The 26,967-nt window shown below is 39.4% G+C and overlaps 1 protein-coding gene across 1 annotated transcript in view; it reads right to left on the bottom strand.

Annotated features, from left to right (window-relative positions):
• C5 (complement C5) overlaps nucleotides 1–26,967 on the bottom strand; it is an 85,352-nt gene that overhangs the window by 49,343 nt on the left and 9,042 nt on the right. Inside the window, exons 4-17 of the mRNA XM_007094347.3 lie at nucleotides 25,264–25,334; nucleotides 21,990–22,081; nucleotides 18,648–18,730; nucleotides 15,936–16,026; nucleotides 13,788–13,902; nucleotides 11,864–11,990; nucleotides 9,712–9,827; nucleotides 8,135–8,320; nucleotides 6,649–6,852; nucleotides 4,679–4,888; nucleotides 4,400–4,552; nucleotides 3,211–3,340; nucleotides 1,763–1,825; nucleotides 155–352 (exon numbers count right to left, since the gene is read on the bottom strand). Coding sequence (XP_007094409.2) covers nucleotides 155–352; nucleotides 1,763–1,825; nucleotides 3,211–3,340; nucleotides 4,400–4,552; nucleotides 4,679–4,888; nucleotides 6,649–6,852; nucleotides 8,135–8,320; nucleotides 9,712–9,827; nucleotides 11,864–11,990; nucleotides 13,788–13,902; nucleotides 15,936–16,026; nucleotides 18,648–18,730; nucleotides 21,990–22,081; nucleotides 25,264–25,334 — 1,839 coding nt within the window. The remainder of the gene's footprint in view (nucleotides 1–154; nucleotides 353–1,762; nucleotides 1,826–3,210; nucleotides 3,341–4,399; nucleotides 4,553–4,678; nucleotides 4,889–6,648; nucleotides 6,853–8,134; nucleotides 8,321–9,711; nucleotides 9,828–11,863; nucleotides 11,991–13,787; nucleotides 13,903–15,935; nucleotides 16,027–18,647; nucleotides 18,731–21,989; nucleotides 22,082–25,263; nucleotides 25,335–26,967) is intronic.

The raw sequence follows: 26,967 nt of genomic DNA on the forward strand, positions 1-26,967 counted from the left end.
GCCAAAGTTGGCCGCTTAACTGACTGAGCCACCCAGGAGCCCCAGTCTAATTTCAATTTTAAATAGAACATGAAAACTGTCCTTTTTTAGCAGAACAGGATCACACAAAATTCCCCATACTGAGCAGAATTCTGATAGAAAATGTCAAACTCACGCAGCCTTCCCAGCCGGATGTTTTTACTAAGATCCTCATCACGGTGCTGCTTTGCTATAAGACAACATTCCTTGAAGATCCTGATGCATCTGGGACCTAGCGTAATGCGGGCAGCACGCTGCTCACAGTCCTCATCATCGTTACGGTAGGCTCCGTCGAGGCAACATTTCTTGAATAGTGTGTATTTGTATTTAGCAACTGAAATAGTAATGATGCAAATGTCCTTGATTATGCACAGAGTCGTAGCACCCCAGGTTCAGAAAGGATCCTGAGGGGTCCTTGGGTCTACGGCCACATGACACTGCCCCCATCCCCGGGACCCGTAGCAACAGCCAAGGCTAGGTGAGTGACCCCCCACACTCAGCTGGGTACTCCAGGAATGGGGAGAATGTGGTCTCACAAGGCAGATCATTCTCATTCATATTAAATGTTTAAAGAGCTTCTTGCAATTAAGCTAAATACTGACTTTTGACACTGGCACCTTGGGTTCAGCACCCTTTGAGTGAAATAAGTTAATGGAGAAGCCTTCAAATATTTGAAGATGGCTATCAGCACTGTATAAGTGCTTCCTTCTTTAAGCCACATATCCTGCTTTTTAAAACTTTTCTTATAGGATGTGGTTTGTGGAACTCCACTGGTGGCATCGTAAGAGCTAATATTTAAAAAAATATTTTTAACGAATATAAATTTGAATGTATAAAAATGAATATGAATAAAAAAATTTTAATGTTTATTTATTTTTGAGAGAGAGAGACAGAGCATGAGGTGGGGGGGGGGGTGGCAGTGCAGAGGGAGAGGGAGACACAGAATCTGAAGCAGGCTCCAGGCTCTGAGCTGTCAGCATAGAGCTCGCCTTGGGGCTTGAACTCACCAACCATGAGATCATGACCTGAGCCGAAGTTGGACACTTAGCCAACTGAGCCACACAGGCATCCCAATAAGTGCTCATATTTTATCATAAGTGCCCAAACTACTCAGTGTCTTTCATATTGTTAGAACTTAGAACTAGGGTTGGAATTAAAATAACTCCTATATAGATGGAAGGAATTCTTATCTTACTCTAAGCATGATTATTAGTTGAACTCTGGCCACCGACTTTCAGTTCAACATTCGTCCTCTTTTAATATCACCAGTGATCATATTTCCATTTAAATAATTGTTCAAAAATAATTTCTGTTAGACTGATTTCCCAAAGAATAATCCAAAATACTATCAGCTGTTAAATACACGGAATAGAAGAAATACGTTTCTAGGTACACTCCAAAGTTAATCGAATCATGATTTTGGTCAGAAGAAAATGGAAGAATATAATTTTAATTGCCAAATGAAGTCTATGCAGAGGAAATATTTGTAACAAGTAAAAAGTTAACCTTTTAACTTTAGAGATAGAAATAATACTTATTTTCCTCAGACTGAGGTTATGCCAAATGAAGTTGTAGAGTTATTTGGATTAATATTTCTGAGAGAGGTAAGCTAAGACATCTGTACATATCTTTCTTTTCATCCATTCCATTTGGATTAGGAATAATTAGATAATGGTTTGTTCTCTCCAGCTTTTGAATAATAGGATCATAACCTTTTTATAATTGCATCAAACTTTTAGAGTACCTTTCTCCTCTATTTTCTTTTTCAGCATTCTCTTTGGCCTGAGAATTTCTTTGCAGGGCTTATCTGTTAAAGGAAGAAGGAGAAGGAGAAGGAGAAGGAGAAGGAGAAGGAGAAGGAGAAGGAGAAGGAGAAGGAGGAGAAGGAGGAGAAGAAGGAGGAGAAGGAGAAGGAGAAGGAGAAGAAGAAAAAGAACAAGAAGAGGAAAAAGAAGAAGAAGAAGAAGAAGAAGAAGAAGAAGAAGAAGAAGAAGAAGAAGGAGAAGAAAGAGAAGACAAGAAGAAGAAGACAAGAAGAAGAAGAAGAAGAAGAAGAAGAAGAAGAGAAGAAGAAGAAGAAGAAGAAGAAGAAGAAGAAGAAGAGAAGAAGAAGAAGAAGAAGAAGAAGAAGAAGAAGAAGAGGAGGAGGAGGAAGAAGAAGAAGGAAAAGGAGAAGGAGGAGGAGAAGGAGGAGGGGAAGAAGAAGAAGGAAAAAAAGAGTTAAAATGACAAAAAAGAAAATTCCATGAAATTATTTAAGTACTTAAAACATTCATAAGTCATTCATGTATTCCACAAATTCTGAGAGCCTGTGTTTGACTAGGCACCATGCACAACACATCTTAACATTTATCTTACCTTAGAGGAGCTCATGATCTAGTGTCCTCTAGTTTGACTTGTTTGATCCAAGTTTGGCTTTGAATCCTGCAACCTCTTTGACCCACTGATTACAGAGAAATATCTAAGCATTTAAAGTGAGCAAAGTTTTTGTTGGGTATGCTACTTTTATCATTTGCTCTTTGTGCTCTGTTATTATGAATAACAGGTCAAATATAATTATGAACAGTTTTATAGCCACAGAAAGAATATGATTAAGATGTGGTCCTTGTCCTTCAAGAGCTCACAGTGCATTGGCTGAGGCAAAATACATAACGAAATGGAAGAATATTCAGTGATGCCCTGCTACTGTGTTACTTATAAATAGAGCTAGTCGCCACAGTATTCTCTCTGTGAAAGGAGGAGGGAATGATCAATTCTGTATGGGGAAGAAACCTTATTGAGGAGGGGATTCTTTTATCGGCTTCTCCAGGCTAATACAAGGGAAAGCAGTCCTGATGGGGAAAGGCCTAAAGGTATAAAATAAAATAGCAGAGAGCCACCCCTAGAACTACACTTGGGTCTGCACAGCTTAAACCTCAGGTAAGATAGAGCAAGACAAAAGATAACTGGAGAGAGCTGGGGAGAAGACTGTGGAAGATCCCTGAGGACTACACTAAAGATTTTGTACTTTATCTTGATGGCCAGTAAAACATTTTGTACTGGGGCGTTACGTAGTCATGTCTCTCTAAGATGAGCATAGAGAATTTGTGGAAGACAATTACAAAAACGGTATCAATGTAAATTGATCAATGTAAATTTCAGTAATCATTTTGAAGAATAAACCAAAAAAAAAAAAAAAGCTGAACATTTTACCATCTTCTCGGGTGTCATCTACATTTGCGTTGGTGAGAAAGAGGAGTCCAGCCAGATGGAATACATCTGCATTGTTGCGGCCACCACCTGCCCCACAGCCCAGGTCGCTCGTCTCTAAGACTTGAAATACCTGTCCAGAGGTGGTTAGCTAATTTAATAATTCTTAGGAATTAACTCAAGGCAAAATGTGGAGTCTACTTAGATGTATAAATTATTTCCCCGAAGAATTACAGGTACTGGTTGTCACATGGGTAGAACAAATCAGGCCATCGTTCATCTGTCAAACGGCCAAAGACCAGATTTCCCAACTTCATTATTTTAGTGTGTCCTTTTATATTTATAAATACACACACATTCAATATGAAAACAAGAACTAAGTTTTACACTTTGGTGAGAAGATTCTTAGGAACTAACCCATGGTGTGTTGGACATAGAACGAATGCTGTGGTCAATATAAGATCCAAACAAACAAACAAATAAATAAATGCATGAATGACTAAATTAACAGACAAATTAATTTTTAAGTTGCTAAAAAGAAATGAGCACAACCTCTTATGTTTAGAGGAAGAAGGCTCTAGGTTCTAAGTGGGTGAGAACTTGTTTGGGGAAGCTTATTCCAGTTTTAATTTTGATCCCAAATGTTTTTTTTTTTTTTTCTTTTCTGAATGGTTTTAACTGTATAGTTATCTTTCTTTTTTGTTCAAAGAAATTCAAGCCTACAAAACAGTTAGCAGGGCATAGGGGAGATAAATGGGAACTTAGGGGAAGTGAATAATTCTCACATTCTTTTGTTCCAGATTTTAATGAGAGTAAAAAAGAAAACAAAAAACAGAAAAGTCTCCATAGGCTGCCTATCCAGTCTTCCATTATGCTGCCACTTTATAAAGCCCCCCGCCCCCAGGTTCAATCTCAAAATCGTCCAAATTGATGGCACTTTTGTCCCAGGAATATAATTGCCATTATGGTCATATGCTACACTTGGAAAAACAAAAAAGGATGAATCAATGTTTTAGAGACTAACATGAGGATAGCTTACCTTCCTAAGAGCCATTGTTTTGAGTATATTTACAGAAGAGCAGATCCAGTCTTCCCTAATTCTTCCCCACAACCTACCCTTGGGGCCACACTTTGTGAAGCATTATACAGAGCCACCCCAAGACCCAGCAACCAAAGCCATGCACCACTTAACTCTTTCCAGAGGTTTCTTGGCTCTTCTCTGGACTCCATATATAGCACTGTCCACTGCTGATAAAGCCACCCAGGAATTTGACTCAGTTGCCATATTAAGAGATACATGTTGGCTTGGAGAATATGACGCATCTGCACTTGGAGACAGATGAACCTAAAAGATCATTTGAAAAAGAAAAGACAAGGTTATTTGCATGAGACAAAACTTCACAAATAGTTATATTTATAGTCTCCTTTATTCAGAAGAAAATTTGATTGTGACTCATAATTTGTGGCTTACCTGGAGCTGATTGCCACACTTTTCTTCGATATTTAACCAGACTGAATCAGACACCAACTCTGCTGTCTGCTCTCCTGTGACGATGTAATAGACCAGGAGACGGGCTGAAGGAACCATGTTTTGTGTCACTGGAATGTTTATGTTTTGATAGGATAAATCTGGAAGTTTCTCTCTTGTGCCAAAGTGGACAATTTTGCCCTTAGATAAAATCTAAAAATAAACAGCAGTAGTGACCATGTTAAAAAACAAAAGTTTTGCTTTCAGTATGGAGCTTGGAGACGGAGTAGAAAGTATGTTAAAGAGAAAGAAAGGTTCCTGGTTAACAGGAACCAGGAAAGGTCAGGAACCTTTCCGTTTACTTAATTCTTTTCTTTCTCACAAGTCAGTTGGATAGGAATATTACGCCCACTGTGTAGATTGATAAAGGGACTGGGGCTTGGGAATTAACTAAATGTCATACTGATTTTAGCTCAAAATCACATAACTAGGAAATCAGAGAGCTAAGAGTTGATCCCAAATCTATTTAAAGTCATCATGCTGTCACTAAAATCTCTTTTGTTTTATTGATTAAAACAAAATAGATGATGAATAGAGTGCATCTTATTTGGGAATTAAGGTTTTTTTTTAATTAAAAAATTTTTTCTTTTAATGTTTATTTATTTTTGGGAAAAAGAGAGAGACAGTGCAAGTAGGGGAGGGGCAAAGAGAGGGAGGGAGACAGAATTTGAAACAGGCACCAGGCTCTGAGCTATCAACACAGAGCCTGATGCTGGGCTGGAACTCGGGAACGGTGAGATCATGACCTAGGCCGAAGTTGGATGCTTAACCAACTGAGCCACTCAGGCGCCCTTTTTAAAAAATTTTTTAATGTTATTTATTTTTGAGAGAGAGAGAGAGACAGAGTACAAGCAGTGGAGGGGCAGAGAGAGAGGGAAACACAGAATCCCAAGCAGACTCCAAGCTCTGAGCTGTCAGCACAGAGCCTGATGTGGGGTCCGAACCCATAAGCCGTGAGATCATGACCTGAGCCAAAGTCGAAGCCTTAATCAACTGAGCCACCCAGGCACCCCTGGGAATTAAGTTTTAAAGCCAGAGATTTGGTTCTGTATTGGAGACATATGGTTAAAAAACAAGTTACAAACCACATGAACCCAAAATGTCCTCAAACTTAAATTGTCCTCAAACTTAAATAGACTGCATATGTGGTTTTGGTACATAGTTCCTAAACAGGTCCCATAATTCTTCATCCATCAATATGATCTGTGTTCCTCATTTATTTTTTTAAACTTCTTTCTCAAAAATGTTGAAAAAGCTATCACCACCTGTTTGGCCTGGCCACTGGAATAATTCATTCCATTTCTTTGGCAATGTCAGGAAGCCCTTAAGATTTCCCCCACCTTCTGTCCTAGGTTTCACCTATAGGCTTGATTGGCCACCTTTGTTTAATATAAGGGATGTAATAGGGATGTTGCTAAAGGGTAGAATTGGGGTAGATATCATATGACTCAACTCTTAAGAGCAGGATTTGAGTCTCCCTTTTATGCCAGTGAAATGCACATATTTGAAATAGGTTTAGGCCTGTAATCTTTGGCCATGAAATAGAGCAGAGGTAATGTGAAAATTTAATCAGTCTCTGTGGAGTAATCAGGCTCTCTTAGGCGAAGGGCGTATCAGATAAGGAGTCAGAGGTTCCCAGTTCAAATAAAAAAAATATTCCTCTTCCAAGCTGAGTGACCATGGTGAGCGTTTTAACCTCTCTGTTCCTCAGTTTCCTCCTCTGGGAAATGGTCATGAAAATCATGACCCATCTCAAAGGTTTTAGAAAACACTGATTATCAAATTGAATTATGTCCTTGAAAGTACCTTGTAAAAACAAATATAAGGGGTCATTCTAATGTTCCTCTGTAAGCAAAGAGAAATGTTCAAGGTGGGGGAATAGATAGTTTTAAATCTATCATTCCTGTACTTACCAAGTAATTATAGTGAGTTATTTTGTTAATATATGGACTTCTGGGGGTAACAATAATATTCAGATATTCTCCCACAAGCAGAGGTTTATAGTTTCCAGTCCAGTCAATATAAAGGTAACTTTGGCTGAGCGATGAATACGCTATTGCTTGGTAAACTTTGCCAGCTTGATTTTCTTCCGGAAGAGCTGGGTCATCAGTCTTGACCTGAAAAGGGAAATTTCAAAAAAGACATGTGGACTGTGATGAAATATTTTTTATGAAACATACCTTGTAAATTTCTTTCTTTGCTTTATAAATTTCTAACTTTCACAACACCAGATGCTAAAGAGGAAAAAAAAAACAAACCTCCACTACTCCAATGTTTGTACAGCTGTGATATCAAGTAACTTTACAAAGACTATGGACAATAATTGGAATAATATGGGGTTATGAGCTATGGTGGGAAAGTCTGGTGAAGAGGAGAGGCAAAGATGCTTCTGGAACAAATATTGGCACCTTTCCTGAAATGTCATGGAAAGTTGGGGACTCCTCTTCCCATGGGTTAGCAGGGATTGGGGGTAAGAGAAGGGTGGTAAGAGGAGGCCTTGAGGACTGGGGACAGGAGTGAACATCGCACAGACTTTCTGGTCCAGTTTCATTGTAAAGGAGCAGCACGGAAGTGTACTTATAAATATGGAACGGGGCAGAAATGATATCATGGCTAATAACCCCTTTGATAGCAAAGGGGTTATTAGCTCACACTCTGGAGTGAGCTATGCATTGGTTTGCATCCCAGAGCCACCATTTATTAGCTCTGGATAAGTTAATCACAAGAGAGGTTAGAAGCCTATATTTCCACAGCTGCAAAATGGCAAAAATAATATTCTCTAATTCATAGAGCTGACTAACTGGGTATTAAATGTGTTCAACAGAAAGCTCTTAGCATTTCCTAAGTGCTTAGTAGATGATAGTGAATGTATGCATGTCACTGTCATTAATGTGCATTAACTAATCATTTATGGGGCGGGGGGGGGGGGCGGATTGGGAACTTAAACATTAGTTGCTGAGAGAGAAACCTGTTAACTGAGCTCTAAAGTAGAGTGGCTCATGCAGCTAGGAAAAAGGGAGACTTCCATGTGTGACCCCTTTGTGTCCCTGAAAAAAGATAAGAAGTGAGGGTGAGGGAGAGAATGTTTCTACCACTGACTTCCACTGCTATACTTATTCCAAAGCTATACCTATTCTAATAAAGTCTTGCTAATGTAAGAGAAAATCATTAATTCCCAAATAGAAAATGATAGATTTATCTTCCTCAAGAACCAGGCAATGGATTAGCATATTGCCTCTGGTGCCTTCCCCCCCCCCCACCCCCTTTGAATGCAAAATTGCGGATCTGTTCTCTGGACTCATGTTTAAAATCTGCTGCATCTGTTCTGCACACTAGCCAAAACACACAGTCAAAAAGCACACATTGTCCCAGAAAGTCCAACAGGAGAATTCAGCTCACGTTAAACTCCAACATCCTTGCTCCAGATGGAAGATTAACCATAAACGAAGCTACTCCATCACTGGAACGTGTTACACTTTTCTTCGACTCCAAGTTAGACATCTCTTGGTTTACATCGACCGTTTGTGCGCTCAGGGTCACCGGGACCCCTCCTACCAATTGGTCAAATGAATCCTTAACCTGCACCTGTTTGCCAGAACAGTCCAGATCCATTTCAGCAGCTCATCACTTTTTTTTTTAAAGCGGAACAATTCTGAAATAATTTTTCTTCTTCCCCACCAAAGTATAAATTATTCACATTTAACTCAGTAGAGAGAGGCATGGCCTTAGATTATAGAACGGCCTAATTCTATTTAGATACTTTAAGCACATACAAAACTTGCTTTAGCTTGGTAAATCTTTCTCTCTTAAAAGCCAGTGACCCACAGTGAATATTAAGTAACACATTTTAATTATACTAAAGTTGAGTTTTAATAGCAACACATTTCCAAAGAATAAAAAAGTAAAACACTCTGTTCTAGCTTTCTAAGTTAAGAACAGGGAACAAAAATTTTCATCTTAAAAATGATTATTTTTTTATGTTATAAATTATAACATGTACTATATATAGTGAAATATAAAATACTAAATAAAATATAATTAGAAAGTCAAATGAACACATTAACGCTATACTACCAATATTTTAAAAAGGAAAAGTAGAGGGAGGAGAGAAAATAGTAAAAAGGAAGGAGGAAGCAAAGAGAGAGAGAGAGAGAAAGAGAGAAACAGAGAAGCAAGAACAGAAAGAGCCAAAATGGAAAGCATGGCGAATAACACAGAGAGAGGTGAGACAGGTGTATGCAAAGACCACAGGGGCAGACTGAAAAGCACAGAAATGCAAACTCAGATAAGACACATGGGAAGTAGAAAATGGGGAGAGAAAGGGGTTTTATTTTCAAGGAGTGATATTTCTGTTTTAAGGCTTTTGAAGAACATGCCACCAAATAATTTTAAATGTTAGCATTATTTTTACTTTTTAAAAATTTTTACTTTTTATTTATTTTTGGGAGAGAGAGAGAGAGAGAGAGAGAGAGAGAGAGAGAGAGAGAACGGACATGAGCAGGGGAGGAGGAGAGAGAGGAAGACACAGAATGTGAAGCAGGCTCCAGGTTCCAGGCTCTGAGCTGTCAATACAGAGCCTGGCGTGGGTTTTGAACTCACGGACTCTGAGATCATGACCTGAGGTAAAGTCAGACGCTGAGTCACCCAGGCGCCCCAAACGTTGGCATTTTTTTTAACTATAAACTTACGGTGTTTTATTTACATATAACTTAATGTAATGCTTTTTAAGGGAATGCCTAGCACAGGCTACCTGACTACTTGCTAAATACCGGCACTTGCCCTACAGGCTGAAATCACTCTGAGGCTGAAGCTGGCCAGCAGTTTCCCACCTCCTTTTGCATCTTAAGGAGCAGGTTTTACAAATGAATTCCCTCTGTGATTCCCTTCTCCAGCTTCCCTCCCCTGTTTGCCATCCCCATGCTCTCTGTAAACAGAAAAAGAGAACCATATTCAGCAATCTTCCCTCCTTCATCTACCTTGATAGAATACGGAATCCCGGGCTTCATGAAAAGAGGAGTAGCAACCAAATTCAGTTTGTAGGGAGAGAGGACATATTTGATGCCAGGAATTTCTGCCTCTTCAGAAAATCCACCTAAAGAAATGACATGCATCACGTTGACCTTTTTTAAGAATATGCCAATCCCTACGGGGATCTGTTTGACCTGTATATGTCTCCACAGACTTATTCACTTACTTGCTCCATTCCTGCACTCATTCATTTATCAGTAGTCTTGGTTCAAAGGGGGTAGTGCAGAGAAAAGTTTAGACCTCAGGTGTTTTCCAAAGCCTTATATCCAAGGCTTGTGCAAGGAGAGCTACAGGGTTGGACTGGGGAGGAAGGTGAGGAAGGGCCACCACTTTTTCTCAGTGGCCTGAGTTTCAGTTGAATATGTACAAGGGATTATGGAGAGAGGGAAAGGACTAGGCACTAAGCTTTGCAGGGATTCACCTGTAGAGCACAGGGATATGGAGAGATATGGAGAGGAAAACAGAAAAAGAGTGCCTGAGGTAGAGGGAGCCCTGAGAGTCCACTGGCAGGGGCCCAATAACATACAAAGCTCCAGTATCCCCAAAGTCCTTTCCAATATTACATCCGTAACACCCATATGCATATCCTATACTTCGGCCAACTGGATAATCAGCCAGATAATCTCAAAGATCAAGTCTTGCCTGCTACCTGTGGTATGTCCTCTCTATGGATGGTGTCCCACTTCTCCCCATCTACCATCCCTGCCTCAAAACCCTACTTATCCTTCAAGACTGATTACATTCAGGGTGCTATACTTGGTTGCTCAGCAATCATCTAGGAGCTCACCTACCTCTGAAGGTCAGTAGCATTAAGTACTTTGCCTAGAGGGCAAATAGGATTCCTGCTTATAACAGAATTCTTCGTTTACCTTACAGCCAATGCTAGTTTGTAAGCCGCTTGAATGCTGGGATTACACACATTCATATTTGTAAGCCTGTATGTTTAGCAACACTCTTTGAATATCTCATAAATGTAGCTTAAACTGAATTTATTTGAAATAAATTGAGAAAAAATAAAAGTAAAAAACAAACATTAAAATAATGTCGAAAGTAATATCCTGGGCAAGGAGTATCATTCTCCAACATCTATCAACCATTTGATAAATACAAGGTACTCAATAACTGGATAATTATCGCCATTCTTCATTCTACTACCCTTCAAGGACAAATACAAAGAGGCGGAAGGGGCCTTAGGGATCATGTGGTCTAACTCTCATTTCACCACAAAAAGGAGGGGCTAGTGTGGTTACATAACTTGTTCAAGTTAGTTTGGAGGTTTAATACAAACCTGAAAATATAAAGAACATCAGTAATCAAGACACCAGAAGTAAGACAAATTGACCGAATTTGGAGTAATATTTAATGACTATTACAAACCACTGGAGTCGGGGTTGAGAGCACTAAATAGTTTTAAGGATGCTAAGAAAGTAATAAGTGGAAAGAAGGAGGAGGAGGAAAAGGAGAAGAGGGAGCAGGAGGGGAAGAGGGAGGGAGGGAAGGAGGGAGGAGAAAAGAAGATAGAGGGGAAGGGGGAGGAGGGGGCTAATACCTTATATGGTATTCACTAGCTGACAGGTATTATTTTACGTGCTTTGCATATATTGACTCTCTGATCCTCACCACAACCCTATATGTATGCTATTATTGTACCCATTTTAAAACCATTATCTCTGATTTTAGATAGAATTCCTGAATATTACAGCTGAGAGGGGCTTTAGGTGGTATATTCGTTGTACGGATAAGGAGACTAAATGATAATGCAGTATCTTCCATTTGCATAGCATTTTATCACACATTTGTACATACCTAATGTCATTTAGATTTGTATTCTTACCAGGTGAGAACATTGGGGTGCTACATGTTCAAGTCACATAGCCTGCTAGGCTACTCAAGATGTCAACTGGGCAGTGCTATCCCATTTTTGCACATGGGGTGATAGAGACCCAATGATAGAGTGGCAGAGCTCTACTCTAATCTGTTTTTAATGATATGAAAAGGAATATTTAGCTATGGAAGAAAATAAAATATGAAAGAATTTTAGAAATTATTTATACTTTTAATATGCTGTCTAAATATTATTCAAGGAAAAAAAAAACTTACCTGTAGACTCTATGACTGTGACACCAATATAAAGGTACTTGTTGTTTAAATCTTCCAGACTTTCATAGGACAGTTCCTTGGTTGCCATTTTAGAGTTAAATGTGACTTGAGCAATTCCATTGATCAACTTTTTGAAAAGGGAAAATGAAAGAGGTATTTCAGAGAAGAAAGAGGTATTTTAGAGAAAATGAAAGAGGTATTTTCAGAAAGAGGTATTTCGGTTTGTTGGGGCACCTGGGTGGCTCAGTCAGTTAAGCGTCCGACATCAGAGAAGGGAAAAATTAACAAAATCTGCCTTTATTACCTTCTAAATAGAAGGCAACTGTCAGAGGAGTAGTTTATTGTCACCAGTAGAGTCAATGATTGAGTCTACAGTTGAGCCCAGAATACTATTTTCTAACTTAATTTGGGTAGATGTATAGGAAGAGTCTTAAACACTATATGGTTCAACAAGGTTGGTTGTTGTTGGTTTTTTGTTTTTTATACTAGCTGACACAGATTCCTTCTTCTAATCTTTGAGTTGTCACCCATGTTTCTGGGCCTGCTTTTAGTTCACTTTTGCTCCTGAGAGTTTGTTGGGTTCTATGATATTTAATTTGGACTTCACTGCGTACACATGGAAACACTAACTTAAAAACACCCAATGGGTAAAGGGACATAGAGTTAAGTCATATCATATTATTTAATTATTAACCACAACAGTGAAATAGATGTGGCCTTATTTTTCTTCTAAAATCCAGTAGCTTGAGGCCAGGGACTTTTGTCTTATTTACCTTCAAATCTCAGTGTCCAGCATAAAATCTTACATTAAAAAGAGGTGTCTGATTTATAACTTGAATAAATAGAACTCTTTGGAAAACTATAGGCTAAATACAAACCACAAGATGATACAAACCACAAGAATATACAAGAATCAGTAGAATGTATACAAGAATATACAAGAATCAGTAGAATGACATGAGCCCTTATCATCTGAGGTATAGTGTCAAGAACACTGAACAAGGGATAAGGGGACCAGGGCTCTAGTCTGAGCTCCGGCAACCACTAGCCCTTGACCATGAACAAATAACTTCCCAATGAGTTCATTCACTCAGAAATATTCATAGAGCACCTGCCATTTGCCAGGAACCAGGTTGGCTCTGGGCATATAATGGGAACAATTCAGACCCACAAAGGGTTCAGTGTAGAGGATGAGAGAGAAGCAAGTAAACCATTGCAGTAAAGAAGGGCTTCTCAGTATCAGCCCTGTTGACATTTTGGACAGGATAACTTGTTGTTAGGGCTGCTCTGCACATTGTGGGAATTTGGCAACACGCTGGCCTCTACTCACTAAATGCCAGGAGTACCCCCCTCCTTCCCAGCTGTGACAACCACAAATGTTTTCTGGACATTGCCAAATGTGCCCTTGGGGGTAAACAATGTCTCTGGTTGAGAACACTGTAATAAAGTACAAAACATACTCCAGTAAGGGAGGCTCGAGAGCTGGCAGGGGCAGCCAACCTAATTTACGGGAGTCAGGGAAGACTTCTCAGAGAAAGGGTGTTAACACTGAGACTTAAAGAGTAGGAAGGGATTAGCCAGGCCACAAAGAGGCAGAAGCCACAAAGGGACAGAGCATTCCCAGGCAGGAGCGGCACTGCAAACACCTGGAGGCAAGAGAGACTAGTGAGAGTTCCAGGAACTAGTGACCCGAATAGGAGAGAGGGAAAGGGGAAAGAGCAGGAGACAGGCTGGTGAGGGAGGCTGATGTCACGCAAAGTGGACTTCATCCTGAGGCTCAGGAGAAGCCAAGAGAGCATTTTAGCTTCGACTTGCACACCTGTGTAAAATGGGGGGTTGGACTCGATGATTTGGAAGTGACTTTTCTCCAGCCTTTGTGATGCATCTTTAGGTACAAGTGAACGCACGTGTCTTAACATCTTACCATTGTGTTTTGCATGGCTTCTTGCATCATTTCTTTCTGATCATCTTTTAAGTCGTCTCTTATTCCGAAAGTGACATAAACTTCAGCCTCATTGACGACTTTATTATAAAAATATCTGCCAAACAATAATGCCATAGAATTGTTTTGCTAACATGGTTACAATAATAAAATTCAGATCAAATGTAACAACTCGAAATTACATAAAGCACTCGATACACTTTAAAGTGTCTCCCATCCCCTATTATATCTCATCCTCATAAAGCTATAATAATAAAGCCGAAGTGCGGATTTTTATGACTCTGTGCTAGATGAAAAAAACGGATCTTGCTTGAGGAGATCAAAAGACCTCAGGTCCGGGATCAGGAAACACTGCTTCCTTGATGATTTTGGTATCAGTGAAGCACTGTGCCCTACCTTCTTTGACACCTTTGGAAGCAGCACGCTCAATCTCATTGTTAGAGGAGATAAGTTCTTTTTTAACATTCTAACTTTGTATTTCCTTTTTTTAGTTTAGAACTAAAGAGAGGCTAAAGGAAACTTGCTGCATAGAAAACAATACTATAGCTAGAGTTAACCTCCCTTATCCGTGGTCTGCACACGTAAAGTAAGTTCCTCCATTAAAAGAAGTCAGTTTGTTGGGGTGCCTGGGTGGCTGAGTCAGTTAAGCGTCCGACATCAGCTCAGGTCATGATATCGCAGTTCATGGGTTCAAGCCCCACATAGGGTTCTGTGCTAACAGCTCGGAGCCTGCAGCCTGCTGTGGATTCCACGTTTCCCTCTCTCTCTGCCCCTCCCCAGCTCGTACCGTGTCTCTCTGTCCCTCAAAAATAAATAAAACATTAAAAAAAATAAACTACAAGAAGTCACTTTGTTAATTCTCTGTCAGATGAGTCTTTATGTTGGTTTAGACTAAGTAACACTCTATTTTAGGAATAAATGCTACTAAGAAAGGCAGTGTAGGATAGGGTTGAAAGGCCTGAACCCTGAAACCAGACAGACCATGGGACTTCCTAGCTGTGAGATCTTGGGCAAATTACTTAACATTCATGTACCTCTGTTTCTTCATTTGTAATATGGGGACAGAAATAGTAACTATCTCATAGCGATTTCATAAAGATTAAGTAAGCTAATATATACAGAGTACTTAGAAAGATGCCCAACACATATAGTTATGCAAATTGGTTATTGTTACTAATAATGATATTATATTGTCATTTTTAAATGACCTGAGCTTTTGTGGGAGATTGCTTGCAAAACTAACTCCAGTTCTCCACTGCCCCATATATCTACCACCTTTGGAGCTCCTTGTGGGTAAAAGGTGTAAAAGAAATCTGTTTCCTTTGGGCTGGTCTTGTAATTTGCTTTGGACAAAAGAACGTGGTAGAAGTGATGGACTTTTATGCCTTCCATATTCTTTCTCTGAGCATTGCTGCTACTACAGACAGATCTGCTGGATGATGAAAGATACACATAGTCCAATTATCTTTGTACTTTCAGTCAATCTAAGTCAACTGCCAGGCATGAAAATAAGACCTCCCTAGACCAGCCAGCCCCCAGGTGAGCTGCCAACTGACCCCAGGCACACGGGGGAGCACCGCTTACATTCAGCCTGGCCCAGATCAGCAGAACTGCCCAGCTGTGTTGTAAATGGTTGTGGTTTTAAAGCATTGGGTCTTGAAGAGGTCATGCAGCATTAGCTGGTTGATTAAGCCATTAAAAAATGATGAGAAGTAAACTCTTCACATCTCAACCCCAATATCCTTATGTCATGCTGGTTCCTAAACACACACATTGAACTTAAAACCTTAGGAGTTTTTGCTGTTGAGTAACCAACAAAACTAAAATCAGAATCAGCAAAAAATCAAAACAAATAAACTATAAGCCCAATGTTTCCTCAGTCAATCCCAAAGTCACGAAAAACACTGCCAGTAAATCACAGATCTCTGCAATATATATGCAGATTAGATCAACACATTGTACACCTTAAACTTGCACAATGTTACATGTCAACAATATCTCAATAAAGTGGATGGAGGAATCACACTTCTCACTTTGGGCAACTATCACCAATAAGAGTTAGCACTCAATTTAACTGGATGATCTGGAAAAAAAAAAAAAAAAAAGAAAGAAAAAAGAAAACTTTCTTACCTTGCTTTTATAGTAATTTCAAAATCATTGAAGTCCTTATAGCCAATGAAACTATTTTCTGGTTCTATTGAGACAGAAAAATGTGGCAACACTGAAAATAAAAACAAAGAGGCAATTTTACCATTTAAATTAGAGTAGCCTTCTTTCCGGTATAGTTAGACAAGCTGTGACATCAATACAACATCCACCTTGCCATCGTCATCCTCCTTCTCATCACTGTCAGCAATATCTCTGGGACACCTCCTACTCTACCCATCAGAGGTTTATCCAGCTCTGTGTACCAGAAGCACTTTGCTTATACTTTGATTACAGCATTTATTCACTAAAGTATAAGCTCCTTGAAAACCAAAAAGGCTATACTCTATGTATCTTTGTATCTCTCCCCCTCCCACGCTTCTCATGAGCCTTAGACATAGTATATGCTCCATGAGTTTTGTTAAGTTTAAAATAGAAGAGGAAAATTCTGGCTGATTTAACAGTTCCCTTTTTTGTCTTGTAGATAAACCCATCCAGTCTCCAAATTCCAACATAAAACTTTGACTTTAGTCAAGAAGAGAAAGCTTATAATTAGCTAAAAGAAAGAACATTCATGCAAAATTTAAAATTAGGGTAGACAGGAAGGAGTTCTTTCCCTCTCTCTGTCTCTCTCTGTCTCTCTCTGGTATCCTGATTGCTCAAGAAAAAAGAATTTCACCTGTCAAAAGGGCACTGCCTTCTCTTTATACTAAAGCTGTGTACCAGGGCTTATGGATTCTTTATTAATTTTTTCTTGAGGGAGAGAGAAAGAGAGAGTGCTCGAGTGGGGGAGGAGCAGAGAGAGAGAGAGAGAGAGAGAGAGAGAGAGAATCCCAAGTAGGCTCTACGCCCAGTGCAGAGCCCAATGTGAGCTTGATCCCATGACCATGAGATAATGACCTGAGCTAAAATCAAGAGTTCAACGCTCAGCCAACTGAGCCACCCAGGGGTCCCATAGATTCTAGTTCTATTAACCACCGAAACTGTTAATAGAAAATTGGGTAATTGGGGCGCCTGGGTGGCTCAGTCAGTTAAGTGTTCAACTCTCGGTTTCGGCTCAGATCATGATCTCATGGTTCATGGGATTGAGCCTGACATTGGGCTCTGTGCTGACAAAATGGAAATAAAGAGGAATGCACTTTGTTGCTCTAGGGTGCATTCCCTATTTTACCAAAGATGAAGGCAGGTGTGTTCTCTCTGATATGACATGGAGGAAAACATTTCATCCTTTCATCTAATACCTATTTGCTATGTGGCAGGCATGCTCCTATTGACAAGGATATCCCAGTGAACAGAAAGATACAAACCTTGTCCTTAATAAGCTCATTAGTCAAACAGTAAAGACAGTGGTAAGCAAATAATTACACAGAAAAACACCTATACCACAGTTATGAAAACCAATATACATTACAGAGAATCCTTCCCAGGAAAGAGAAGTTAGGAACAGATTTGCTGAATAAATGGCTTTTCAGCTGAGACTTGAAACATGAGTAGGAGTTGGCTAGGTAGTGGGGGAGGGGAAGAATGTTCTGGGCAGGTGGAACATTGTGTCCAAAGTCACCACTGCTGGAGGGAAATAAGAGGATGAATGGTATAAAATGAGGCTGCAGAGGAGGTAGGCAGGGGCCAGCTCAAAATAAGGATTTTGATTTTGATTAGCAAAGGAACAAGGAGCTATTGGGGACTTTTCAGTAGAGAAATAACATGATGAGATTTGCATTTCAAGATTATTTTGGCCAATACCAAGTGAGAATAGCTTGGAAGAAGGGACAGCAATTAGGAGACTTTTGCAGTAGTCCGGGGAGGGGGGGAGCCTGGTGATGAATGGATGAGGATGGTCTCAGATGGTAAGAGGTGGATGAATTCTAGATATACACGAGAAGCAGCAAACATACTTGGAGGGAGTGGGATCAGGTAGGCTTATAGGTTATTGAGAGGCTAGAACCTTTGAAATTGTTTCAGCATAACAAGTTATTTTTTGTCACTGTTTTGTTTGCCAATCGTTAACATCTGTGGATTTATTCTCCATATTATTATGAGTCTCCTGGAGGAATAAAAAATGACTTCAAGCAAAACAAAGTTAAATTTGATATCAAAGCACATAAATACTCTAGTAAACAACTATAAGAATGGAAAGATAAGCTATTTATATGTTAATTATTAGTCCATTAATACGATTGATTTCGAAATAAGAATATCTTAAGTTTTCAGATAAATATATTAGGGATTAGTGAGCCAGAAGGAAAATAGCACTGAACTTGGGGGATGCAAACCCAATTGCTCTCGTTCTCGCACCAGTTGGTTTTAATGACTTGAGTAAATCATTCGTCTTACTGGGTTCTGCTCACTTCATCTCAGCCTACTTAAGCTTCTCCTAAAATCATAATTTTTGACCGTCATTAGTCAAGCTCCCTGGAGGACTAGGTCTCTTCTGGCTCTCTGATGAGGAACACAAGTCCAGAGAGGTTTGTGAGCTTATTGGAGGGTAACAAAGGCATGCTAGAGCCAGAGCCTAGGCCTTCCAACAATGAGCACACACCCCCTCCCCCCGTCCCCGCCCCCAGCCACTGTTTACAACCATGCCAGCCGGGCTGCCTCTTCATCTGGGACTGATTCTGCCGTAAGTTCACTAATGGAAAGCATTAGTGCACAAACACTAATTTTTTTACAGGTAAGCTTTTAATTATCACAAATTACCATATTCTTTAATCTCAAAATATGCGGTTGCAGTCGTTGAAAAGTCCTCTTTATATTTAGCTCGGATTGTCCACACACCGTATCTGTGGAAGCAAAATATTTAAAATTATGGAAGTCATCAAGTAGTTTTAATTTGCCCAGAGGAAATCCAATCGATTCGTGTTTTAAAGAGGAGAAAATGGGGCGCCTGGGTGGCTCAGTCAGTTAAGTGTCCGACTTTGGCTCAGGTCATGATCTCACGGTTTGTGAGTTTGAGCCCTGCGTGGGGCTCTGTGCTGAGGGCTCAGAGCATGGAGCCTGCCTCAGATGCTGTGTCTCCCTCTCTCTCTGACCCTCCCCCGCTCATGCTCTGTCTCTCTCTGTCTCAAAAATAAATAAATGTTAAAAAAAAAAAAAGAGGAGAAAGTAAGTAGAGATGGATGCATTTAGCCTACATAATGTATTTTATTTGTGTAGAACTTTAAGTAACAAACAAATAATTGAGCATTTTCAGGACAATAGAAATTGTTTGGTAATTAGTTCTTCATATATTGTTATTTTTTTCAGGAATTTTGTCTTAATCTAGTCAATGACTTTGATTTGAAGAGCTTGTGAAACTTGAGGATTAACTTAATTAATCTAAACCATAATTATACTAACATAATACTAAAATCCGCACTATAGTAGGACAATGTTTGTAGAAAGATACAAGTCGAGCTTACCCAGATGATACAGCGCACACCTCACATAAAAGAAGTTATGGTTAGAGACACAGCATGGTTCATTTAAAGAGGAAAATGACCTGGGTTTAATTAACAACCTCTATTTAAAAATATTTACTGAGCACTGGAGAAACAACTGGAGATAAAAATGAACAAAATGGAAGAATTTGTCTTCATAGAGCTACAGTCCAAGAGATTTGTAATTCCCACTTTTCCATTTACTGGCAAATTGGATTTGGGCAAGTTGCTTAACCTCATTTGTGAAATGAGAAAAATGCTATTTATCTTGCATGTTGGTTATGCAATCAATATACTTAATATTGTGACTATCATCATCATCATCATCATCATCATCATCATCATCATCAATTCAATGAATATTTGCCAAGTGCCTGTTATGTTGAAGTGCTAACGATGTAACAGTGGGCAAAAACAGACAATAAAGAGGCATATAAATAAATGTAACATTGAGGTAAGTACCATGAAGTAAATAAATAAGAGAGTAAAAAAAAAAAAGAGAAAGAGAGAGGGACTACATTAGATGGTGCATCCAGGAATAGCCTCTTTGAAAAGGGAGCATTTACTTTGTGTCCCAAAGAATGAGAGGAAGCCAGCCTTGTGAAGAGCAAGGTGAAGCACATTCTAAGCAGAGGGAACACCATGTGCAAAGGTACTGGGGTAGAAAAGTAGTGATCGTGAGGGGCTACCATGTCTCATATAAATAAAATCTGTTAGGGAGCAAATGGCACAAGATGAAGTTGGAGAAATGATAATAGTTATAAAATAATAAGATCAGTTCCGTGTGATAGAGCATGTAATATTTTCAAGGAAGTATGCATTATAAAAATTAAATCCCCAACTTCACTCACATTTCTAGAACATCTTCAGTGAATTAATTGCAAACAGCAAATTAACTGCAAACTCCCTTCCAGAGGTCAGAAAAATGACCATAAGGAGATTTTGCTTTAAAGTTGTATTTAGCCATTTATTTTTTTTAACTTTCAAATTGATTTTTTTTTTAATATGAAATTTATTGTTAAATTGGTTTCCATACAACACCCGGTGCTCCTCCCAACAGGTGCCCTCCTCAATGCCCATCACTCACCCTCCCCTCCCTCCCTCCCCCCCATCAACCCTCAGTTTATTCTCAGTTTTTAAGAGTCTCTTATGGTTTGACTCCCTCCCTCTCTAACTTTTTTTTTCCCCCTTTCCCTCCCCCATGGTCTTCTGTCAAGTTTCTCAGGATCCACATAAGAGTGAAAACATATGGTATCTGTCTTTCTCTGTATGACTTATTTCACTTAGCATAACACTCTCCAGTTCCATCCACGTTGCTACAAAAGGCCATATTTCATTCTTTCTCATTGCCAAGTAGTATTCCATTGTATATATAAACCACAACTTCTTTATCCATTCATCAGTTGATGGACATTTAGGCTCTTTCCATAATTCGGCTACTGTTGAAAGGGCTGTTATAAACATTGGGGTACAAGTGCCCCTATGCATCAGCACTCCTGTATTCCTTGGGTAAATTCCTAGCAGTGCTATTGCTGGGTCATAGGGTAGATATAAGTACACTTATTTGTCTTACTCTATTATAATTTCCATGAAGACACGGACTGTAGATTATTCATTTCCATTTTGTGTATTCATTCCCTATGTGCTTTGCACATACCAGGAAGATGCTCACTAAATATTTATTACATTGAATTCATTTTATTACACTGAGCAGTTTAAACTGTTCTTACATCCATTTTTAAAATGTTTACTTATTTATTTTGAGAGAGGGAAAGAGAGAGGGAGCATGGGAGGAGAAGCAGAGAGAGAGAAGGAGAAACAGAGAATTCCAAGTAGGCTCTGCACATGGGGTTTGAACCCATGAACATGAGATCATGATCTGAGCTGAAATCAAGAGTCAGATGCTTAACCGCCTGAGCCACCTAGGAGCCACCTTAAATCCTTTTCACAGGAGGCCTAAATAAATAAAGAAAGAAAAGAAAAAAGAAAAGAAATGGCTCTGAGAACACTCTCCCTCCTGAAATCTGTCTTCTGGTAGTCTACACAGACAAAGACTACAGAGGACCAATATTTTTATAACTCTCAGAGCAAGGCATGGGACCATACCAGCCTTTTAGACTGATAGTCTCTTAGGTTCCTTGAAGGGTAGAGGGTTGATGGTTTTAATGAAAAAAAAAAAAAATCCTGGGGACTATTTTTGTCTCTCCCAAATTTTTATTTCTATATATAAAGAGGATTGATGAGAAGTGGGAGGTTTTTGTTTGCCAGAAACTGAGCCTCACTTCTCATTAGACTTACATTTTGTTTCACACTTACGTTGTGCCCTTTTTGTTTAAGAACATTTTTTAGGGTCTTTCTACTTTTTCATTATTTATTTTATTTTAATTCCAGTTAGTTAACACGCAGCGTTATAGTAGTTTCAGTGTATAATATAGTGATTCAACATTCCATGCATCACCCGGTGCTCATGACAAGGGCACTGTTTTGCACAGCCTCCTTTCTTTCACGCTTACACCATTTATTAGCACTAGGTGGCTCCATTTGACTGATTATCTGCCTCACAACCAAAAGTTCCAGATGTGCTTTTTAGAGAAAACTTATATTAACAAATACTTTAAAGTACTTAGGATTGGATGGAATCTTGAAGTCAGGAAAAGAGATGATTCCGGTATAATCATTTTCTTCCATAATGTCCACTTCTGATCCTTCAGGATCCTTTGAATAAAAACAAACAAACTCAAATCACATAAGCCACATTAAACAAGTCAATTGATTTATATTATCTTTGACTTATGGAAATATTTACTAACGAATATCTATGTTTCCAAATTAAATATGAAGGAGGAAGATCACTTAAATGTTGTGAAAGGCAAATATGGTTCATTTAAGCTCCCTCTTTTTAACCTCTCCTCCATGTCCTGCCACAGGGAGAGGGAGGGAGAGAGAGGGAGAGAGAGGGAGAGAGAGGGAGAGAGAGGGAGAGAGAGTCAAAGAGAGAGAGGAAAGGAGGGAAAGAAGAGGGAGGGAGGACAGAGAGAGAGAGGGGGGGGGGGGTTTATATTGGTGTTCGGCATATCCTAGTCTCAATTATCTGGAAGAGACTCAACTTTCTGTTGTAATAACTAAAAAAAGAAGTGTAACAATAACTGATGTTATAACTAACCAAATGTGAACTTACAGGTTTTATAGGTACCACAACCCAAATTCCATATCTGTTCATGTGAAGTTTTCCAAAGCAAACATGCTATAAAATGCTTTTATTAGCAAGACATTTTAGAATTGTGCCCTATGGACATTTTGAACTTGATTAAACACCCAAAATGGTTAATCAAACTTGAAAGTTTTCGTAAAGCTTCCCCCATAAATTTCCTTCTATGTGTGGGTTTGAAAATTATTGAAAGGAGGGTTTTTTTATTTTCTTTGGACTACATGTAGGGGTCCATTTTGACCTTAATCCAGAAATTTACCACCATGTGCCATGACTATGAAATTCACGGCCAGGATTTTAAGGTGTTTTTCCCTCGAGGTACAAAGGCCTATTCTGAACAAGAATCAGGATGGCAGCTAAATATCTTCTGTGCTGTTCTTTATCCCTGGAGTTCGTCCCACCCAGTGCTTCCATGATGATCTCTCTTGAGCACTATTTTCGGGACACTTCCTGTATACAGATTCTCTGTGGCTCTGGGATCAGATTCCTCAATCCTCTCTTCTTGGGGCAGCTTATACATGGGATGACTGGCATCCAGTCTCCCTTGTGCCAGGATTTTTCAGCACTGAAGCTCAACTGGGAGAAATAAAATAAAATAAAATAAAAAGCATCTTGTCCACATCCTCTTGTGTTTTCTGACAGAAAAAGGGCATTTGAGCTGACACTGCCTCTCCTCACTCTGTCCCCTCCCAGACTCCCAATACCACTTGGCCAGTTTATTTGCGATCTCATTTCTTACTCCCTCCTGCTGCCATTGGAAAACTCATCCTGTTCCCTACATAGGAAGTTCTCCACTACTTTTACAAATCTGTGTCCACTCTTTTAATTGAAACCTGTTCTATTCCAGAAAAGGATCGCTTCAGCCCTCCCTCTCACCTCCATTTAGCCTTCCCTCTGATCTCATGTGCCATTGGCCCTACTGTATAATTTGTTTGGTTTATACTCCAGTGTGGTTTTGTCCTGTAGTATCTACTCCAGTATGTATAGCTATTCCTCAACTCAAGTCTTGGTTCCAGAGGAAAAGGCTCATAGTTTTAGGACAAGCCAGCCCACACAGACCCATTATAAACTGGTAAATTCACATTGGCTTCCTAGTGGCTGTCAATGCCACTCTCACTGGCTTCCTCTCCTCACCCTCATTCAGGCAGTCTGAGGGGCCTCTCTCTGCATTTCTTCTGCTGCTGCTACCACACCTCTCCTTGCACCTAGGTTTCTGCAGCAGCCCAGCATGGGATTCCCTTACTGCACATCCCTTCACTTCTACTGTAGTGGTGCTCATGACTACACATTTGCCCTCCATTCTTTACCCTGGTCTCTTCAGTAAATCCGCAGGGGTTCTTCCCTACAACCTGCTACATCAACTCTCAACTTCCAGGTCTGGTTATTCAAGCCTCTGGTGCCCTGTTCTAACTTTCAGATCTTATTGACCCCTCTCTTCCCAGGGATGCCTCTGCTCTGGAATCAGATTGCTTTCTTCCTGTCCAATTCCTTTCACCTCTGATTCTGTTCTCGGTTGTTCCTTTCTAGCAACCTGCCCATGTCTTCTCCACCACTCTCAATTTGGCTCAATTGTTACAGGCCTAGTCCAAATCTCACTTCTTCCTTGACCCATCCCTTGGCCATCCTAAACTCTTTTCTGGACTGCTGGAGTTTACAGTCTATATCAATAGTTATCAGCCACATTCTTGGCACACTCTGATGTTTCACAAGTAAATCGTTATCACATAGTCAGAGGTTAAAGTTTGTTAAAGGTTTATGATTTTTGTAAGCTATACAGCATTCCAAGTTATCCCTGTAGTTCACTCCTTCTTGTGTTCTGGTAAGGTTTTCATCTTACAGGGTTTTTTAGTAGGAGAAAAGGGGCTGCAGCCTATTGTGAAAGACCATGACTAATATACCTGCTGTTAATGGGTGAGTGTTACTTCCTCACAAAAGTTTTATAGGGCTGTGACACAAACTGGTAAGACCACAGGAGGCATGTCTTCTATTATGCATGTTATGGCTGATAAAGGGTTGATAACTACTGATCCTTACTTATCTCATGTTTTAACACTATTTTTCGCATGTGTTAGTATGTTACTAAACTCTAAGGTGTTTTTTTTTTTTTAATGTTTATCTATTTTGAGAGAGGGAGAGCAAGTTGTGGAGAGGCAGAGAGAGAGTGAGAGGGAGAATCCCAAGCAGTCTCCCCACTACCAGCGCAGAGCCTGACGTGGGGCTCGATCTCACGAACCGCGAGAGATCATGACCTGAGCAGAAATCCAGAGTTGAATGCTGAACTGACTGAGCCACCCACGCGCCCCTAAACTCTAAGTTTCTTAAGTGTAAGTGGCCCAGATTATAATTCTTTATCTTGAATGGTACAAATAAAACATCTCAGATGTAATATTCAATTAATAGTCAACCAACTCTTAGTGGTTGATTGATGCATTTTAAGAAAGGAATCATGAAGGATACATTTAAAGCGTTTAGCTCAAAGTCATAACTGCTGAAAGTTAATTTTTATGAGTTTTTTTTACATATATCTATTGTCGAGGTATAGACTTACAATGTTATACTTACAGAAGATGTTCAATAACCGTTTACCAAACATTGAATGAGTTAGTGTGGGGTTAGGGCAGAGTTATGGAACCACATACCTAATCCTGAAGATGAGCTAAATTATTATTTAAATAAATAACATACTTACGATGTAAGTTAAGACAGTTTCTCTTTTGGCTGGTTTCAGGTCATCATTCAGTGAATAAACTCTAACCTTTACTGTAAGAATAATTGATATTATCAAAACCTCCATTAAACACAAGAGTATTTTGATTTTTTTTACAATAATCATCCTTAAAAGAGATGAGTATAATTAAAAAAAACTCAATCACAAAAATCTACACAGAAAAAATCCATATTTAGAAGAAAGAAAAAGTTAGTTTACAGACATATACATTACTGAAGATTATTTTCTTTTAAAGAGAATTCTCTTGGATGTCTTTAAAGAGCTACTTTTCCTAGTGAAAGTAAAGTACAGGTCATTTTGTTAAAATGTATATCCATACAACTTTTTGGGGAACACACATTAGGCCACTGTTTACCAAGAATTTCATGGTAAATAAAAAAAGAATTTCATAGTGATCTCTACCATATGGTTATATGGGAATATAATGTCTCGTATAAGAGTTGAAGATTTCAGTGGAAAATTAGGTAGTTTGATTTCAACATTATATACTTTTGCACTTATAAAAACCAGCAAGGCCCCCAAAGTATCCCTTATTGTTGCTAATGGCAGCTTTGAATTGTGTGGTATTAGATTCATTGAGCCAGATCCTACCATTGTTCTGTCATTGTTGAATGTGTAATGGCAAGGGCTCAGGAACAATTAGTTCTCTTCATTTGTTTTCGCCAGCTAATAGATCCCTCCCTGCCTTTTAAGCAAATGCATCTGCTTAGAATTGAACTCTTAACTGCTTGAGACCTGCTGATCTAGTTCCTTCCAATACGACATATTGTAATTTCCCTGATGTTCATTTACTGATGCTCAAATCATTTCATGACCAAAACTTTAGCCACAAAATAAAATTGAAGTGGAGCCATAATCCTTTTAAAGGGTTAGTATTATGCAAAGCTCTACATAAAGAAGCCACATTAAGCGCTCTAAAATTGGTTTCAATAAGGTCAAAGCAAAATGTTCAGTAAATCTGCCCACCCCCCACCCCCCCTCCCCCCGCCACGCACACTCTGCTGTCCCCCTTGCCCTCATCCCCCTTCTGCCTCGTGTCCTCCCTTCTGCATTAGGGACATACCCAGTTCAGACTGAGTGTCACTGGGATGCTGCCAGATGCAGTATGTCACAAAAAGTTAAGAGCTCAGGCCCTGGAGACTCTGGAGGTCAAAACTTTGGTTTCATTCCTGGGAAGGTCGCTTCCTAGCATGCCCTGGAGTGAGAGACTTAATCCCTCTAAATCTTAGTTCCCTCATCTGTAAAACAGAACTGCTGGTATCCATTCTGTAGCATTGTGAGGGCCAAATGAGACAAAGCTGTTACACAGCCTGGTGCATCATAACTACTCAACGAGTGCTTATTACTTTTATTTTAGTATTGTTATTTCTACAACTGCTACATATCTACTTTTTACCCAGTTGGAGTCTAGATTAGAAAATTAATCTTGTCTTCATGGCAACAGTGTATTGGAGGCAAGATCAATATAATTCTTTAGTACCAAAGATAATGGCTTCTTAGGTTTTGAAAAAAGCGTATTGAATGCCTTCTATGTGTCGACACGATGCTAGACTTGGAGATAGGGCGGTAAGAAAATCAGACATGGGGTGGAGGAGAGAGCGAACCCGTGATATCACAAGTGTATGTGCAATCCAGGGTGAGAAGCACTACGAAGACACTGCCTGG

This window comes from Panthera tigris, chromosome D4 (genome assembly GCF_018350195.1).
Source record: "Panthera tigris isolate Pti1 chromosome D4, P.tigris_Pti1_mat1.1, whole genome shotgun sequence".
Classification (NCBI taxonomy): Eukaryota; Metazoa; Chordata; class Mammalia; order Carnivora; family Felidae; genus Panthera; species Panthera tigris.